The following is an 18,513-nucleotide window of genomic DNA, read 5'->3' on the forward strand; positions in this document are numbered from 1 at the left end:
GCCAGGGAGAGGCACTTTGACCCAGGGGAGGAAGTGCTTTGGCTTAGGCCCTGCAGAGAGAACAAACTGCAGCTCAAATGGGCAGGACCATACAGGGTCATTTCCAAGATGTCAGATCTGAACTACCTTATAGAGCAGGAGGAGAACCAAGCAAGGAGGGTGGTACATGTGAATGCCCTAAAACCCTACTACAGAGGGGAACAGAGGGTTTTATTTGCGATAAAAGCAGCTGAGAGTGAGGAAGCTGAATTACCCTTCTGGGAGGGTAGAGGGGAAGTAAAATACAACCCAGATGAGGTAAAGATCAGTCCTGCACTCACCCAAGACCAGCAGCAAGAACTAAAAATGCTGCTCATCAAATATCAAAAGGTGTTTTCCAATAAGCCGGGGATAGTGAAGGGAGTGATGCATCGGATCCACACAGGGGATGCACCCCCGCAAGCAGTATCCCCATACCGAGTAACGGGACCCTATAGGGACAAGGTGCGGAAGGAGCTGGACGAGATGCTTAGGGAGAACATAATCGTCCCCTCTTCTAGTCCTTGGTCCTCTCCGATAGTCCTAGTGGACAAGCCTGATGGGAGCATTAGGTTTTGTGTAGATTACAGGAAATTAAACCGCGTAACCACTCCTGATGCCTACCCAATGCCCAGGCTAGACAACCTGATTGAAACCATAGGGGGTTGTCGGTTCATTTCATCATTGGACCTGGTAAAGGGATATTGGCAATTAAGGATTGATCCCAGGGATCAAGAAAAGACCGCCTTTTGCAGCCCTTTTGGTCTCTATGAGTTTAGAGTCCTGAGTTTTGGTCTCAGAAATGCACCAGCCACATTCCAAAGGCTGATGGACCAGACCTTAGCAGGGCTCAGTGACTTTACTGTGGCCTACATCGACGATATAGGGATCTTCAGCAATACCTGGGAAGATCACCTGAAACACCTGGAGATAGTGCTGCAGAGGTTAAGTGCAGCAGGGCTAACAGTAAAGGCGAGCAAGTGTCAGCTGGGTAGCCCAGAAATAAAATACTTGGGTCACTTGGTAGGGGGAGGAGTGATAAAACCCCTAGAGGCCAAAATAGAAGCCGTTCGTGATTGGCCTAGACCCAACACCAAGAAAAAAGTCAAATCATTTCTTGGGTTGGTGGGCTACTACAGAAAGTTCATCCCAAGGTTTAGCGAGATAGCGACTCCGCTAACCGATCTGACGCGGAAGAAGACTGATGACCGCATCCCGTGGACCAGCGACTGTGAGGAGGCATTCCAGAGGTTGAAGGAGGCCCTCATCAACTATCCAGTGCTGCGTGCTCCAGACTTCGACCGGGAGTTCATCATTTACACCGATGCGTCTAACAGCGGGGTAGGAGCAGTTATTTGCCAGGAGGATGAAAATGGTGACCAGCATCCAGTGTCCTACCTGAGTAGGAAACTCCAGAAAGGTGAGAGACATTTGGCAACCGTGGAAAAGGAGTGCCTGGCCATAGTCTACGCGATCCAGAAGGCCAAGCCTTACATCTGGGGAAGACATTTTATTCTGTGCACTGACCATTCACCACTGCAATGGTTAAAGACAATGAAATCCCACAATAGTAAACTTATGAGGTGGGCTTTAAACCTGCAAGACTATGACTTTGAAGTGAAGGTGGTCAGAGGGTCAGTGAACTGTGTTGCTGACGCCTTGTCAAGAAGACCCGAAGAATGAAGACGGCGAAAGAAACATGGACTATGTATATATTTTGGTGACCAAAGGTTAAATGTATCTGTTTATTAAACATGCCTGGTTTGGAGGAATAAAGGTAACTTGATGTATTGTAAATGGTAAATGTTTAAATGTCTAATTGATATGTTTATCCTAGAGTAAGTATGGTATTGTATGTTTTGGATCCAGGTTGTTTTTTGGAGAAAAGCACTTTAGCTTTCCCCCTACAAAACAACTTATAAAGAGGGGAGGTGTTACATACAGCACTGATGTTACCTGTCTGTCATGGGTTTGGAGGGAAAGTTCCATCCTATGGGGAGTGGAAGGCGGGACATCAGGAGGAGGGGCTGTACTGTATATATATGTGGAGTTTGTGTGGAGAAGTTGGAAGAGCTGAAGGAGAGCTGAGAGAAGAAGCTGGTGTGGGAGTCTGTGTGTCAGACAGGGTACTACTGTGTGTCAGTCAGTACCAACCTGATAGGTTCAGGTGTCTGTATGGGTAGCCAGAACTGATAGGTTCAGGGTCTGTGCTTTATTTAAAGGTGTTCTGTGTGAACCAAACTGGTGTATGTATGATTGAGACTAAGCCACGTTACTGTATCTTATTCACTTGATCATTTTATTTTCCCTGTGTGTAATTTAAATAAACCTTATTCCTTTGTTTGTTTAAAAATCCATTCCTGGTCTGTGTGACTCCTTACAGGGAATGGTTGGTGGCAGCTTAGTGAAACTGTGGCATATCCCAGTAGGTCTGGGGTTGTCACAGATACTACTCTCACATCAGCTTTACTGACCTCATTGTTGAGAGCAATGGCAAAACCATAGAAAATAGACAGGCAAATTACTTTCTGAGTAATTTGTGTCCCTGCCACCTATAATTTCATAACTAAGATTTCTGATGGTAGCCATATCCTACAAGCGTCTAGCTGATATAATTAGGAAGCATTTAACTGTGAATTGATTTTATTGCTGAGAATCCTAGTAATGTATTACTAGTAAAACACAGTAGCATTTAAAGGAATTTCTTACCATCCACAAGCTGGTGATTTCATGAGTTCTGACACTCCAAAAGAAAGAGAGCCCATGAAATCATTCCTAGTTGTTCGATCCCAGTCCCAGACTTCCACAGACAACCTCCTATCTTTGTCTGTAGGCTTTAATTTGCTGCAAATAATAAAAAAGGGTGGGGGGGGATGCCATTCTGATAAGTTTCTGAAAGAAACAGAGTGCAATGTATGAAATAAAAAAATATGGCTAGAAAAATTATCAACGTTTAACTTACAATGTGAATGTCTCCTTCCAGTGAGGATTAAGTGTAGAACGGATAGTTTTTGTTTTTTGCTTACTCTCATTCTTAGGATCTGGAATAAGTTTCAGCTTCACATATGGATCTGAAAGTCCATTTGGATCCATAGGGATTAGATTTCTTGCTTCTCGCACTGCAAATATACAAAAGAACCATCTCTGTGTTATAATACATTCTATGGAAATAATGCTTTGCTGAAATGTAAATAGCTTCAAAGCTATTAATATTATAAACCAGAGACCATTTCCCACTTCATCACAGAGTCATTAAGGAACTATAGCTTACTGTATTTTTCTGTCTATAAGACGCCCCCGTGTATAAGGTCCCCTCTTTTTTTAACCCAAAATTAAGAAAACTTATCTTTGATTATTCAGCCCCTGTTGAATCTGAGCCTACAGGCTCTACCTCCAACGAGGTGTGTTCCAATTGGTTTATTCAGCATCAGCTGATGTCAGTTCCATAAGGCTGGTGATTGGAGGAAGCTACCATATTTTTCTGTGCAAAAGACTATACTTTTCCTAAAATCATTAGAGTAAAAATTGAGGATCATTTTTTACATGAAAGTAAGTCGAGGAGAAAACTATGTGGTTGTGAAATTGCCTACCGTATGTCTCTGCAAACTGTCTGCCTCCAGTCACAAGTGAAGCTGCCGATAGCGTGGTCTCTGTTTGCAGAGACAATCACAAGCCTTATGAAAATGTGCTCCTTTCTAATGTTTAAAATATTAATTTCTGGATTTTAGGTTAGAAAATTCGGGGGGGTGTCTTATACATGGGAGCTTCTTATACATGGAAAAATACGGTAAGTCTCCTGACTGTAGGAAGCGAAGCCTTGTGACTGGAGGCATCTTGTTTGCAGAGGCAAGGTATGGGCTGCTTTGTTCTCTCCTCAGCTTCCATGTGTAAGATGACCCTCAATTTTTAGTCTAAAGATTTTAGACAAAAGTATCATCTCATACACGGAAAAATATAGCATTTAAGAAAAAAGTGAAAGGAGGATTTTGAACAACTATGCAATGTATCAATTTCTCAGCACTTCAGCGAGATACAGAGGGATGCCTTTCATATGGCTTCTAGTCTTGCCTACAAGAAAGAAAGAAAGAAAGAAAGAAAGAAAGAAAGAAAGAAAGAAAGAAAGAAAGAAAGAAAGAAAGAAAGAAAGAAAGAAAGAAAGAAAGACATTGATTATATTGACAGAAGGCATTTTCAACTGGCTTGTGCAAGAGCAGCAGATATCTATAGGTAACTGATACTAAATGTGGCAATATATGTCGCATCCACAGCACTTCTCACAGAATCAAAACTAGGAGTTGTGAAAGTTGAACAGCAAGTGGACAGCCCATTCACTATCTTTACAACAGCATTTATAGGAAGGGCTAAAGTATAGTAGTGTCCACTAAATTGTGTATGAGGTAACTAGAAGAGAGCTATAAAGTTCCTTCTAATATCTTACTAAATATTAGTAGCCTTCCTTGAGCTCCTGTCTATGTCTCTGGTATCTTCCCAGTTCCATAACAAGGCTACAAAAAGGAGACACCTTTGTGTCAGAGTTAGAAAAATACCATCACTGCCACTTTCCAAAGCTATTATGCAGGAGAGCACAGAACTGGCTTGAAGCCATTGTACACTTGTTAGATCATAGAGTGTCAGGTACTGTTAAGAGACAATTCTCAAATTATACATTGTTGGCCTCTGAATGGATTAAGAACAGTTTGTATTTACACAATTCTGCAAGGGATGTGGGGAAGACTATGAGGAGAAGAGACAGTGATGGAACTTTGTGAAGTGTTGATCAGCATCTAGACATGTAAGTGAAACTTAGGTGATATGAGTAATTTGTTTATTAATCTGGACAATAGGACTGCTGTTTCAGTAGCTTTTTTAAAAAAAATCCTTCAATAAGGGGAAGCCAATAAAACTTGCACCTGATTTCTTATTCATAAGGTCAAGCACAGTACAGTCAGTAACATCATTGTTTAGAGCTGTTGTATGTGTAGACTCTAGTAAGAGAATCCTCACTTGTATTGTTCAGTCTCTTTACACATTTCTTAAGGATGGAAAGAATATTTGTTAAATATCTTGTTGCATTACATTGCATTATATAATTCTCACTCATTCCAAGCAGAGATTTCTCCCCCTTGTTTATAAAAACAAAGCTCTTGTATGCTTTGAGATGTTCCATCAATGTGGTATAAACCTCTTGCTTGTATACCTTTTGATATTACACTTAGCCAAAACATTCTGACATGGGACTCTAGCTTTTCTGTGGGTAAGCAAAGCCAACATATCATGATCTCTATCTAGGTGATGAGATGACGTAGTGATCTCCTAGGTTAGATAAGCTCTGTAGTAGCCCCCTCTTTTGGAGTATATTCTGCTAGGTGATGTAATTTCCTAATACAATACTTGGACAGTACAATACATTTTAAATGTCAATTACATGTTTCTTACGTTTTTCATGTTATAAAACTTTGCCCATTCAATTTTTTTTATTTTTTGTGTGCCATATACTGTATTTTTATTAAAAATCCGTAACTGACAGAGAACTACAGCAGGGAAACAGAAGAAAGGCTGTATCAGACCAGAAACACTCCTTTTTCCTGCTTGTTGGTAACATAATTAGAAGCATAGCCACAGTGTCTTTGACTAGTATAATAATAATAATTACTAACAAGAATAGCCATCTTCATTATGCAGTGTTGGTAATGCTCAAGAACCACCAATAAATTAGAACAAATTGAAATGACACTTTGGCCTTCCTCCTCAAATCTGATTGTACATTAGTTTCCCTCCTCAAATTAAAGAGACAGAAGTGGTACCCTATACTTAGAGGCAACGTGCTATTGCCTCTCCCCCGTTAAGCTGAAGGGTGGACACACAGATCTGAATGGTTCTTTGTTTGCCAGCCCAATATTAAGAGGAAATTTGTGGTGGAAAATATTCTGCTGTAGAAATATTAAGTCTGGTTTTTGTATTCCTGAAGTAATTCCCATCTGTTTTCAGTACGGAACAATCAGTTTATATTCACTTGGAAGAGAACACAAAAGCTCTGTTCAGAATTCTAATAAAGCTGAAAATTTGGTGAAGTTTTACAAGAGGCTATAGGAAACGTAGTATATGAAAAATGAGAGTCCAATCATTCTGAGCACAACATATTATGTTTCAAACTTATCTGGATGGCCTTAAAATTAAGCTTTGCACACTCTTATAGAAATTGCCAAAAAATGAAGTCTAAAGTACCTTGGCCCATTTCGTACATAATGCTAAGCCCTGGCTTAGTGTTACAAAAAATAACTGCAATGGGCTTGAGGCTACCTCTTCTTCCACAAAGGCAACAAAAACTTCCATTTCAGACTAACCACAGTGCAGCACTGTATCTGAATACTACAGTGGACCCTCAACTTATGGAATTAATCTGTATTGGAATGGTGGCTGCAGGTCGAAAAAGTCTGTAGGTCAAGGATCCACTGACCTACGATGCGTTGAAAACCGATTAATCCATAACCGTCTGCTTTTGTTCCATTTTGGGGTTTTTTTTCCGGTCTGTAAGTTGATTCTCTGGCTGCAGGTCGAACCTAAATTTTGTGGCCAGAGAAGTCTGTAACTTGAAAAGTCTGTAAGGGGAGCCGTCTGTAAGTCGAGGGTCCACTGTGATAAACGTGAGAGTATAAATTTGATGGATGGATGGATGGATGGATGGATGGATGGATGGATGGATGGATGGATGGATGGATGGATGGATGGATGGATGGATGGATGGATCTTCCTAATGAGAGAAGAGCTTGTCAACAACATCTCAGGAGGTGAGAGAGTCTGCTTTACTCAAAGTGCTCAAACATCTATCGGGGTGCTGTGCTTTCTTCCTACATTGGAGATTCTGCAATGAACATTAAATTGTGCATAAATGACCTCCAATAATCTTCCAACTCTTTAATTCTATGAAATAAACCAGCTTTGTAAACTTTAAAGTTAAATAGCTCTCACTAACTATTGCTAAAATTAACCACAATTTATTGTATTCTGACAACACAGTACATTGGGCATTAATGTAAAATAGAAGTGAAAGCTTCTGAATTTTTCCTTAGTCACAGAAGATATGGGGGGCGTGCAAACCCAAGCCTCACTGTGGTTCGTTCTCATACTGCTAAGCAATAATATTCCATACGACTCAGCCTTATATGAGAATATTCAGCATTTAGAGACTGAAAAGGATTTTCTGCCCAATTACTTTTTATTTTCCTTATTCCTTCTATGTGAAAGAGAGAGATGGAAGCCCTCCTATTCAGTGGAACACCAATATATCAAGTCTATACTGAGAAAGATAGAAACTACAGTGGGGTCTTGACTTAAGAACGGCTTGAGTTAAGAACATTTTGACTTAAGAACCACCCTCATAGGAAAATATTGACTTGACTTACATACTTAGATTTGAGTTAAGAACTGAAAAAAACCACGTGGGAGGCAGGGAAAGGGCAAAATGTGAACTTTCAGTTAACTGTTGGCCAGTGAAAAGGGTGCCTGTCTGCTTCCTCACTCCTCCCAGCGTTTAGAGAGTGGATTGGGAGACAGTCTTCAGACTGCCTGGTACTGTACTGCCTGGACTGTATTTTCCCTGCCTTCCCTGAACCTTTCTTGACCTAAGAAAAAAAGAAACAAAATATCCCCCTCTAGTGGTCGAAGGCGGAATAGCAGCTTCCCATTAGTTTCTATGGACAGAAAAGAGCAGATACGGATCAAATGGTTTTCAATGCATTCCTATGGGAAATGCAGATTTGACCTGAGAACTTTTTGACTTGAGAACTGCCTTCCAATACGGATTAAGTTCTCAAGTCAAGACCCCACTGTAGACAGAAAGAATATAGAAGGCCTGCTGAAGTACAGATAAGAGTATTGTCTGCTTGTTTTCTACTACTAAAACAGTCCAATGTTGAGCTTGAAAGTCACTTTTTAAGGAGAATGAACATAATAATAATCACGTGGTACCAAGTTAATTCTGACTTATGGTGACCTTTTTCAGGGTGTTCCAGGTAGAGTATACTCAGAAGTGGTCTACCCTTCCTTTCTTCTGGTGGCACCCTGGGACGGTGCAGCTTGTCCAAAATCACACAGGCTGGCTCTCCTTGAGGAGGCACAGTTTGGGGACTAAACTCCCAACCTCTGGCCCAACAGATGATGAATGACTGCTAAACCCACTCATATATGAGCAGTGATACCACTGTTCAGTTACGGATGACTTCGTCAAGTCATTATATTAATTCCTTTAAAAAGTAAATTTTCAAGCTATGGTGCATACAGACACATGAATTGCTAGAAAAGATGAATCTGCTGAAGGCCAACATTCTTTGAAAGAAAAGGACGGAATGGAACCAACACCCTGAAACAACTACTGCACTATTCAGTCGATTGAATTTAGAGAATACTTCTACAAAATGAAGGACTCACCCTACTCATGGAAAGGATTGCAAACCATTGAAAGCATCTGTGCTTTCACTCTCTCTCTCTCTCTCTCTCACACACACACACACACACACACACACACACATGTCGTCATGGTTTAGTCGTGTCCGACTCTTTGTGACCCCATGGACCAGAACACGCCAGGCCCTACTATCTTCCACTGCTTCCCGTAGTTCTGTCAAATTCATGTTGGTTGCTTCGCAGACACCGTCCAGCCATCTCATCCTCGGTCGTCCCCTTCTCCTCTTGCCGTCACACTTTTCTAACATCAAGGTCTTTTCCAAGGAGTCTTCTCTTCTCATGAGATGGCCAAAGTACTGGAGCCTCAGCTTCAGGATCTGTCCTTCCAGTGAGCACTCAGGGTTAATTTCCTTCAAAATGGATAGTTTTGTTCTCCTTGCAGTCCAGGGGAACTCTCAAGAGACTCCTCCAGCACCACAATTCAAAGGCATCAATTCTTTGGCGGTCTGCTTTCTTTATGGTCCAGCTCTCACTTCCATACATCACAACAGGAAAAACCATAGATTTGACTATTCGGACTTTTGGTGATGTCTCTGCTTTTTAAGATGCTGTCGAGGCTTGTCATCGCTTTCCTCCCAAGAAGCAGGCGTCTTTTAATTTTGTGGCTGCTGTCTCCATCTGCAGTGATCATGGAGCCCAAGAAAGTAAAATCTGTCACTGCCTCCATATCTTCCCCTTCAATTTCCCAGGAGGTGATGGGACCAGTGGCCATGATCTTAGTTTTTTTGATGTTGAGTTTCAGGCCGTTTTTTGCACTCTCCTCTTTCACCCTCATTACAAGGTTCTTTAATTCCTCCTCACTTTCTGCCATCAGAGTGGTATCATCTGCATATCGGAGGTTGTTGATATTTCTTCCAGCAATCTTAATTCCAGTTTGGGATTCTTCCAGTCCAGCCTTCCGCATGATGTATTCTGCATATAAGTTAAATAAGCCGGGGGACAATATACAGCCTTGTCGTACTCCTTCCCAATTTTGAACCAATCAGTTGTTCCATATCCAGTTCTAACTGTTGCTTCCTGTCCCACATATAGATTTCTCAGGAGATAGATAAGATGGTGAGACACTCCCATTTCTTTAAGGACTTGCCATAGTTTGTTGTGGTCCACACAGTCAAAGGCTTTTGCATAGTCAATGAAGCAGAAGTAGACGTTTTTCTGGAACTCTCTGGCTTTCTCCATAATCCAGCGCATGTTAGCAATTTGGTCTCGAGTTCCTCCGCCCCTTCGAAATCCAGCTTGCACTTCTGGGAGTTCTCGGTCCACATACTGCTGAAGCCTACCTTGGAGGATTTTGAGCATAACCTTGCTAGCTTGTGAAATGAGTGCAATTGTACGGTAGTTGGAGCATTCTTTGGCACTGCCCTTCTTTGGGATTGGGATGTAGACTGATCTTTTCCAGTCCTCTGGCCACTGTTGAGTTTTCCAAACTTGTTGGCATATTGAATGTAGCACCTTAACAGCATCATCTTTTAAGATTTTAAATAGTTCAACTGGGATGTCATCACCTCCACTGGCCTTGTTGTTAGCCAGGCTTTCTAAGGCCCACTTGACTTCACTCTCCAGGATGTCTGGCTCAAGGTCAGCAACTACATTGTCTGGGTTGTCCGGGATATCGAAATCTTTCTGATATAATGCCTCTGTGTATTCTTGCCACCTCTTCTTGATGTCTTCTGCTTCTGTTAGGTCCCTGCCATTTTTCTCCTTTATCATGTTCATCTTTGCACAAAATGTTCCTCTAATATCTCCAATTTTCCTGAACAGATCTCTGGTTTTTCCTTTTCTGTTATTTTCCTATATTTTTTTGCATTGTTCATTTAAGAAGGCCCTCTTGTCTCTCCTTGCTATTCTTTGGAAGCCTGCATTCAATTTTCTGTAGCTTTCCCTATCTCCCCTGCATTTTGTTTCCCTTCTCCTCTCTGCTATTTCTAAGGCCTCGTTGGACAGCCACTTTGCTTTCTTGCATTTCCTTTTCTTTGGGATGGTTTTTGTTGCTGCCTCCTCTACAATGTTACGAGCCTCTATCCAAAGTTCTTCAGGCACTCTGTCCACCAAATCGAGTTCCTTAAATCTGTTCTTTACTTGCACTGTGTATTCATAAGGGATTTGGTTTAGATTATACCTGAGTAGCCCGTGCTGTGAGAAGCTGATGATCAGAGCCGCAGTCAGCTCCAGGTCTTGTTTTTGCTGACTGTATAGAGCTTCTCCATCTTTGGCTGCAGAGAATATAATCAATCTGATTTCTATATTGCCCATCTGGTGATTTCCATGTACTGTATAGAGTCGCCTCTACACACACACACACACACACACACACACACAGAGAGAGAGAGAGAGAGAGACAGAGAGAGAGAGAGAGAGACAGAGACAGAGACAGAGACAGAGACAGAGAGAATATAATCAATCTGATTTCGATATTGCCCATCTGGTGATTTCCATGTATAGAGTCGCCTCTACACACACACACAAAATATCATTTCTTCTTCTAAAAGGCACATCCTGTGAGTAGGGTTTTTATAGCTTCTTGGCTTCTATTGTATTGTCAAAGGACACATAAAAGAGCAACAATATTGTTTAATGTCTGCAGGCTGAAAAACCTTGAGTACTGAACCAAGGTGATGATGAATACTAGGGAAACACAAGTCTAATGTTCTATAAATGTTAATTATGGACACAAATGTAGAACAGCTTCACAGTCAGTCACAACTCAGAACATCTCCCAAGTCAGCTTGATGAGAACATGACCCATTTTCTTCTTTATAAAAATAAAGGCATGGTTGTGGAGGGGGTTACAATGGCAAATGCTGCTTTTGTTCACCAGAAACAGTAAACAAGGAAGAGCAGAGAACTGAGAACTTCAAGCTGTGTTACAAAACCAGACTTTAGGTGTACATAATGGCTCACTGAAAAGGTCACCTGAGCGGTCTCCTGTTTCGCAATACAAAATACAGTACCTACTTTACTTGTAACAAGTACCAAAAATAACAAAGATACATTATTAACTTGAATGATTTCTGTAAGCTTCAAAATGATGCTTCTGAATTTGCATAGAGTGCTGACAAATTAACAACTGGCATAGAAAAAGAAAAAATTGACCTGGTATTAGATAAGGTACACCTATACACATTTGCAGGATACAAATGATCAATTAAATTCAGAGAACAAGATCCCAGAGAATACATAACTAAAGAGGGAGGCTGCAACAATGACTTTCATTGTTTAACTGGGGGTTGATTGTGATAAAAATATTTGGTGCAAACATGTCTTGCTATTAAAGATTTTTGTCCGTACTGAGAGACTAAGCTAGCAGTGTCGCCTACCAGAGGTTTTTGGACTGCAAGTCTAATCACTGCCACTTACAGTAGTCAACAATGAGGGACGATTGGATTTACAGTCCAGCAATATCTAAACAGCCATGTTCCTCACTCCAGGACTAAGCTGTAGAGAGCTGTTGTCCCACACAACAAGACCTCCAAAATTATTCCAGTCTCTTATCATCACTGTAATGGTACAGATGTTTCAGATTCAAAGAGAATCCATGACTGCACACAAGCATATAGAGACACTTCTGTGAACATGTGCATTTATGAAGGTTCTCCTTTCATTCAGTGGCTTTCTATTGTCATGGTTATCAAAGGCCACTCTGGAAGGGCCACCAATTGTCAGACATATTTTTTTGGAGAGGCAAAAGGAATAAGAAAAAGGTTGCTTAGGATCAGCGCTTAAAGTAACAGGAAAAAGATGAACAATGCTCATGAAGTAGCAACATGATTATTTAACTGAATTGTATTATACTAATTAAAATAACTGTAAATGTTTGTGTGTGTAAAATGGACTACAGTTATGTTTAATGCATCCCTAGGTATAATTTCAGTGCTAGATCAGAAAGGATATTGAAACTAAATTTAATGTTATCAATATTACTCATGTAATGAATTAGTCACAATAAAAGATAACGGCTTGTACACTCCTTCAGATATTCAGAAGCCTGACAGATTATTCATGTTCAAGAACTGCAGTGATGAAGCATCCAGGGGACTTAAGGATCACCGTTGGAAAAGCTTGTCAGAAGGTCAACTGCTTAATCTCAGGATGCCAACAGTGGCCAGTCTGTACATCGTTTCAATCCAAGATTGCTAACATTTTAGGGAAACACTTATCAGGCTTTAAAAAGCCCCATAATGAGTAACTGAATGAAGCCTGACAATCCACGCCTAGTGTGGAAGCACTGGAGAATGGTTAGAGGGAAAAGGTGCACACAGTCACCAGCTATTTAAAAAAGCACCTCATATTCACCAGTTAAACATATGTTCTGAGTACATCAGGTGAGTAAGAGTGCCCAGTGTCAACAGGGGATTTATGGTCCCAGCCATAAGATGAGGATTTCGCCCCAAAGTTCCTTGTACAATCTCTGATGAGTATTTTAGGTTGTGCTCTTACATCCACATTCTCTATGTCTATGTTACTCATGGGGACATCAAGCTTGAAATGAATACAAGCTTGTACATGTCAGTTATCCTACCATGGAATGGTTTTCCTGCATGACTCAGAAAATGAGATCCCTAAAGAATAGTAACATGCAGTCTTGATCCAGTCACAGATCTAGGAGACATCACAGACAGCCAGGAGCTGCGGGACAGCATATAAAACTATTTCCCTTCTGCTTTCTATGGCAAAGGAAACACTGAATAGCAAATAAGCCCAGTGAGGGTTGGGTGCTGAAATACAAAGACTGTCCAGGAAGAATGGTTAGTAATTGTGGCTAAACACAGGCTTATGGAGGAAAGAAGTCATTATTTTGCTTGCTTTTGTTTTACTAGATCTGGCCTATTTGCACTTCTGTCTGCATAATTAGCACTCTGATCTACCCTTTCCCTGAGGCTGTGTTTTCTGTTTTCAAAAGAGCAGGATGATGTTGGCATTTGGAGAGAATAATCACCTCTGCAGTCCACCTCTTTGATGGCAGCCTATTTTTAATGAGACAGGTCAGGCATGGTTGGAAGCACAAGCTCTTTGCTCCTCCCCTCCAGTCAGAGGATGACATTATCAACAAAAGAAACACTGCCTTTAAAAATATCCAGAAGGTTATAAAGGAAATTGGACATCTCCCCTTGCCAGATAGATACTTCTTTTCTCTCCCTTTCCCCAAACCCTGTCCTCTTAGGAGCAATTTCCTGTTTTTATAAGGTTTTTTTGTAGTACTGAATTTTGAAGCAAAATTATGGTAAGGGGTTCTTTTTACGCAAAGTGTGAACAGTACGTCTCGGTAAATAAAACAATCTAGTGGGGCATTTGAGTGCATGTAATGAGCTAAACTCTTTTAAAAATCACACCTTGTAGCTCACACATGAGGAAATTTTTGGGGAGGAGGGACAGTCTAGCTGCTTCCATAATTGTATCTGTTGCTGACAGAAGTAGAGTGACATTCTAAACTGTTTATATGGCAAATGTTCTGCTCATATCAACGTCACAGCACTCATACTCTTTCTTAGGCATCCTTCAGTCTCAAGAGACTATGGTAACGTGCTCTGTATGGAAGACTTGGAACAGCATCTAGTGTGGCTGAAAAGGCCAATCCCTTCCACATTGAAGACAAATATAAGCTGTCCCCTGTCCAGTTCCCTGATTTTGCTGCTTCCGGGACTGCCTCTTTGCCTTGGCCTGCTGGACAAGGGTCTCTTCAAATTGGGAGAGGCCATGATGCACCGCCTGCCTCCAAGCTGAATGGTCAGATGTCAAGGTTTCCCATCTGTTGAGGTCTATTCCTAAGGCCTTCAGATCCCGCTTTCAGATGTCCTGGTTTCTCAGGGGTGGTATCCCTCTCGGGCGATTTCCCTGCACTAATTCTCCATACAAGAGATCTTTTGGAATCCAACCATCAGCCATTCTCATGACATGCCCAAGCCAATGCAGATGTCACTGTTTCAGTAATGTATACATGCTAAAAATTCCAGTTTGATCTAGGACTAGTCTATTTGGAACTTTGTCCTGCCAGGTGATACCAAAAATGCATTGGAGACAACGCATATGGAACGTGTTCAGCTTCCTCTCCTGCCGTACACGAAGGGTCCAGGATTCAGTGCAGTACAAGAGTGTGCTCAGGACACAAGCTGTATAGACCTGGATCTTGGTATATGCCGTCAACTTCTTATTCAGCCATACTCTCTTTGTGAGTCTAGAGAACATGGTAGCTGCTTTCCCAATGTGTTTATCCAGCTTGACATCTAGGGAGAGAGTGTCAGAGATTGATGAGCCAAGGTACACAAAGTCATGAACAACTTCCAATTCTTGCGTAGAGATGGTAATAGAGGGAGCTGAGTTCACGCCCTGGCCCATGACTTGTGTTTTCTTCAGGCTGACTGTTAGCAGGCCTTGCTAAAACGATTCATGAGTTGTTGGAGGTCTTCAGTAGAGTGGGCAACAATGGCTGCATCATCGGCGAAGAGGAAGTCCCACATGCATTTCAGCTGGACTTTGGTCTTTGCTCTCAGTCTAGAGAGATTAAAGAGCTTTCCATCTGATCTAGTCTGGAGATAGACACCTTCTGTTGAAGTTCCAAAGGCGTGCTTCAGCATGACAGCAAAAAAGATCCCAAAAAGTGTTGGTGCGAGGACACAGCCCTGTTTCACTCCACTTCAGATGTCAAAGGGATCTGATGCTGAGCCACCAAAAACTATGGTGCCCTTCATTCCCTCATGAAAGGACCTGATGATGTTGAGGAGTCGAGGTGGACATACAATCTTGGGAAGGATTTTAAAAAGGCCATCCCTGCTAACCAAGTCAAAGGCCTTTGTGAGATCTATGAAGGCCACAAAGAATGGCTGTCATTGTTCCCTGCATTTCTCCTGCAACTGTCAGAGGTAAAATACCATGTCAGTGGTGGATGTATTAGCTCAAAGTCCACACTGTGATTCTGGATAGACTCTCTGCAAGCACCTGGAGTCTCCTCAGTACAACACAGGTAAGCAGCTTCCCTACAACGCTGAGAAGAGAGATGCCACGGTAGTTATTGCAGTTGCCCCTGTCTCCTTTGTTCTTATACAATTTGACAATGTTTGCATCCTTCATGTCCTGTGGTACTCCACCTTCCCTCCAGCAAAATCGAAAGACTTCATACAGTTCGGTAGTGATGATCTCTTTACAGCACTTCAGCACTTCAACAGGGATGTTATCCTTTCCAGGTACCTTTCCGGAGTTGAGGGAATCCAAGGCCACTTTTATTTCTGCTCAAGTTGGTTCACTGTCCATCTCTTCCAAGACAGGCAGGCACTCAATGTTATTCAGTGTTTCTTTGGTTACTCCATTCTCTCTGGAATATATCTCAGAGTAGTGCTGCACCCAGCGGTCCATCTGCTGCGCTCGGTGCTGGATGATCACACCTGTAGCAGACTTCAGGGGATTTCTTCTGTATTGGACCTAAAGCCTGCTTGATACCGTCATACATTCCCTTGATGTTACCTCTGTCTGCTGCTATCTGTATTTGAGAGCAGAGCTGACGCCAATAATCGTTGGAACATCTCCTAGCCGCCTCATACTCTAGTCATGATTTAACAGTATCAGAACTGAGACTGAGTACCACAATTCACATCATGCTAGAACTCCTTCACAAGTACATAATTTCATTTTTCAAAACTTCATAATTGCCCATGAAAGAGCTCAATTATTTCCTGTGTGCCCAACAAACATGAATGTTTAATTACATAAGAACCTTTCTTAAGGAACGAGAACGCTGCTGATCCTATAGCGGAAAGCTAGGGATCACAGCCCAGGGGCCCAGAAGCTGCCTAGATATGGATTCAAGAGACCACAGAGCCAGTTTCAGAGCCCCCCCCCCCCCCCGCCAAGCCAGGAAGGCCTAAAACATCCAAGTAAAGTCCATCATCTGCTTCAAAAACAGCTCAGGTTCTTTTCATTTGAAGTTACTTCTGAATGACTATTGGAAGAAGCACTGGCTTTTCAGCTTTTTATTTTTTAATTTTTGTATTTTACCAGGTTCATTTTGCTTTAGTTGAATTGTTAATATATTGCCATCTGACACTCAGCCCCCCCCCCCAAACCATGGAATAAGGCAGGCAAGACATCAAACCTTCAAAATACAGGAAAAAAATTAATATAAATCAATAAATAAAAGATAATGGTAATTATTTTTTTCTTCCAGCAGAACCAAAGTTTAAGATATCCTAAATGTTACATAGCTCATACGCTTTAATAATTTTGTTTTAAGAACAAGCAAGATGGCAGCTTGTTGATACCACAGGCTGCAATACATGTTTAATTTTTTTTTTCAATGCCTTTGTCCTCTCCTATGCAAATAGAGTGCCTGAATCTCATCTGCTTAATAGGCTGGGACTGCATTTAAATTTCTCTGCAATCTATAATACGGATAGGCAAGGGCAATCTCTCCAAAGTATAATACATCTTATGTCAATATTATATTCTAAAGTAGATTTTAATGCATTCTCCATAAGAAATCCCAACAATACTATTCTAATGAAGTGTCAAATTGTACATTTAATGATTCAGTAGATTTTTTCCATTTATTTGCAAAACAATTGTCAGACAAGCCCCAAATGAAATAGGAAGGCCATGTTTTCCTTATAGTACTCTGTTATATCATTCATGATGCCCTTCTGCACTATGATTCTCTGTATTACATCACTATTCTCAGTTCAGCAAAGCTATTTCAATATGTCTCACGAGGGCAACGACTCTTCATTATATTCAGAGGTCTTGATTCCTGAAGGGTAATTCTATAACCAACGCGGAGCATTAAGAAATCTCTATTTGGGTTGTGTTCCATACTGGACAGTGGAGATGATTCATTTTTTTCCTTTCTACGACAAGCAAGAAATAATCTTAATATTTATAGTGATGAAATTCTCATGGCTTGATTATGTCATATTTACCAACATTTTCGATGTGTTTTAGCAAAAACTTGGAACCACCAGAAGCAAACTTGGACTATCCTATTGTCCCCCAAACCTGGTTTTATTATCATTCAGACATTATGGCGTGCCCTTTTGAAAGGAGGCGCCTCCTCCTGCCTCCCCTGGAGCTGCCCCTTTTCCCTCTCCCAGACGGCGTGGATGAAGTGCCTAATCTGGACAGCAGCCTTGGGTGGTGCCTCTCCAGATGTTGGAGGAGGGCGGTGGAGGACAGATGCCTGGGGTCTGGCCCCCTCCGGACCACCACAAGGCAGGCATTGCAGTGTGCCAGCCGTGGGTCATCACTGAGCGTCATGATCCCACATGGCCCCTCTGACTGCTGGCCTGGGAAGAATTCTGTGTCCCAGGGGTGTTGCTGGTCTGGGAGGAGGGAACAGATGACTCTGTAGACAGGGGTGGGGATGGGGCTGGTCTCCAGGAAAAAAAAAGAGATTTGATTGATTTGAATTTGAAATGAAATCAAGCCCTTCCAAAGAAGTAGCCTAAGCTACCTGAAATCCCTCCCGAAATTCCCAGTAAAGTTGATGATTGATGAATGATGATGAAAAAGAAAAATATAAGTCTTTGCTTTGCTGCTGCACCAGCAAGCCAGCGAGCAGCAACTGTTCTCACTCCGGAGAGCACAAACAGAAATGGGGAATGGCCGGATGGGAAAAGCTTATGCGAAGTGCCTGTAAAATTAAATACACCTTTCAACAGCGCTACTGGCTGCCGGACATGCCAATCCGGGATCTCTGTTCTGATTGGCGAGAGCTTTGAATTGGCACCAGCAAGCTCAGAGAGGCCCTCCAAAGGGGTAACGTATATAGACGAATATGAATGGATCGATGAATAAAACTGAAGAATTATTCGGTTTCAAAATAGTCAAACCATATTCATCCTGATTTAAAATTTTACAAACACGGATTGATGAATATATGATGAACTGGCTATATTCGTCAGAAAAACTGATCTGTTTTTATATTCATCCCCATCGCTAATTATTATACACTGCATTATATAAAAATATGTAGATACTCAAACTAGTGAAAACTACTGCCTCTAGTAAGATACAGATTTTTAATTTAGCAGGGAGGCACATATAAATGAA

General features: G+C 41.5%; 1 protein-coding gene across 2 annotated transcripts in view; it reads right to left on the reverse strand.

Moving 5' to 3' along the window:
• Positions 1 to 18,513, reverse strand: part of PRKCA (protein kinase C alpha) — a 264,506-nt gene that overhangs the window by 64,970 nt on the left and 181,023 nt on the right. For both annotated transcript variants that reach the window (XM_072991026.2, XM_020811192.3), the window contains exons 6-7: positions 2,981 to 3,137; positions 2,728 to 2,862 (exon numbers count right to left, since the gene is read on the reverse strand). In XM_072991026.2, coding sequence (XP_072847127.1) covers positions 2,728 to 2,862; positions 2,981 to 3,137 — 292 coding nt within the window. The remainder of the gene's footprint in view (positions 1 to 2,727; positions 2,863 to 2,980; positions 3,138 to 18,513) is intronic.

The sequence above is a fragment of the Pogona vitticeps genome, chromosome 2 (assembly GCF_051106095.1).
Source record: "Pogona vitticeps strain Pit_001003342236 chromosome 2, PviZW2.1, whole genome shotgun sequence".
In the NCBI taxonomy this organism is placed as follows: Eukaryota; Metazoa; Chordata; class Lepidosauria; order Squamata; family Agamidae; genus Pogona; species Pogona vitticeps.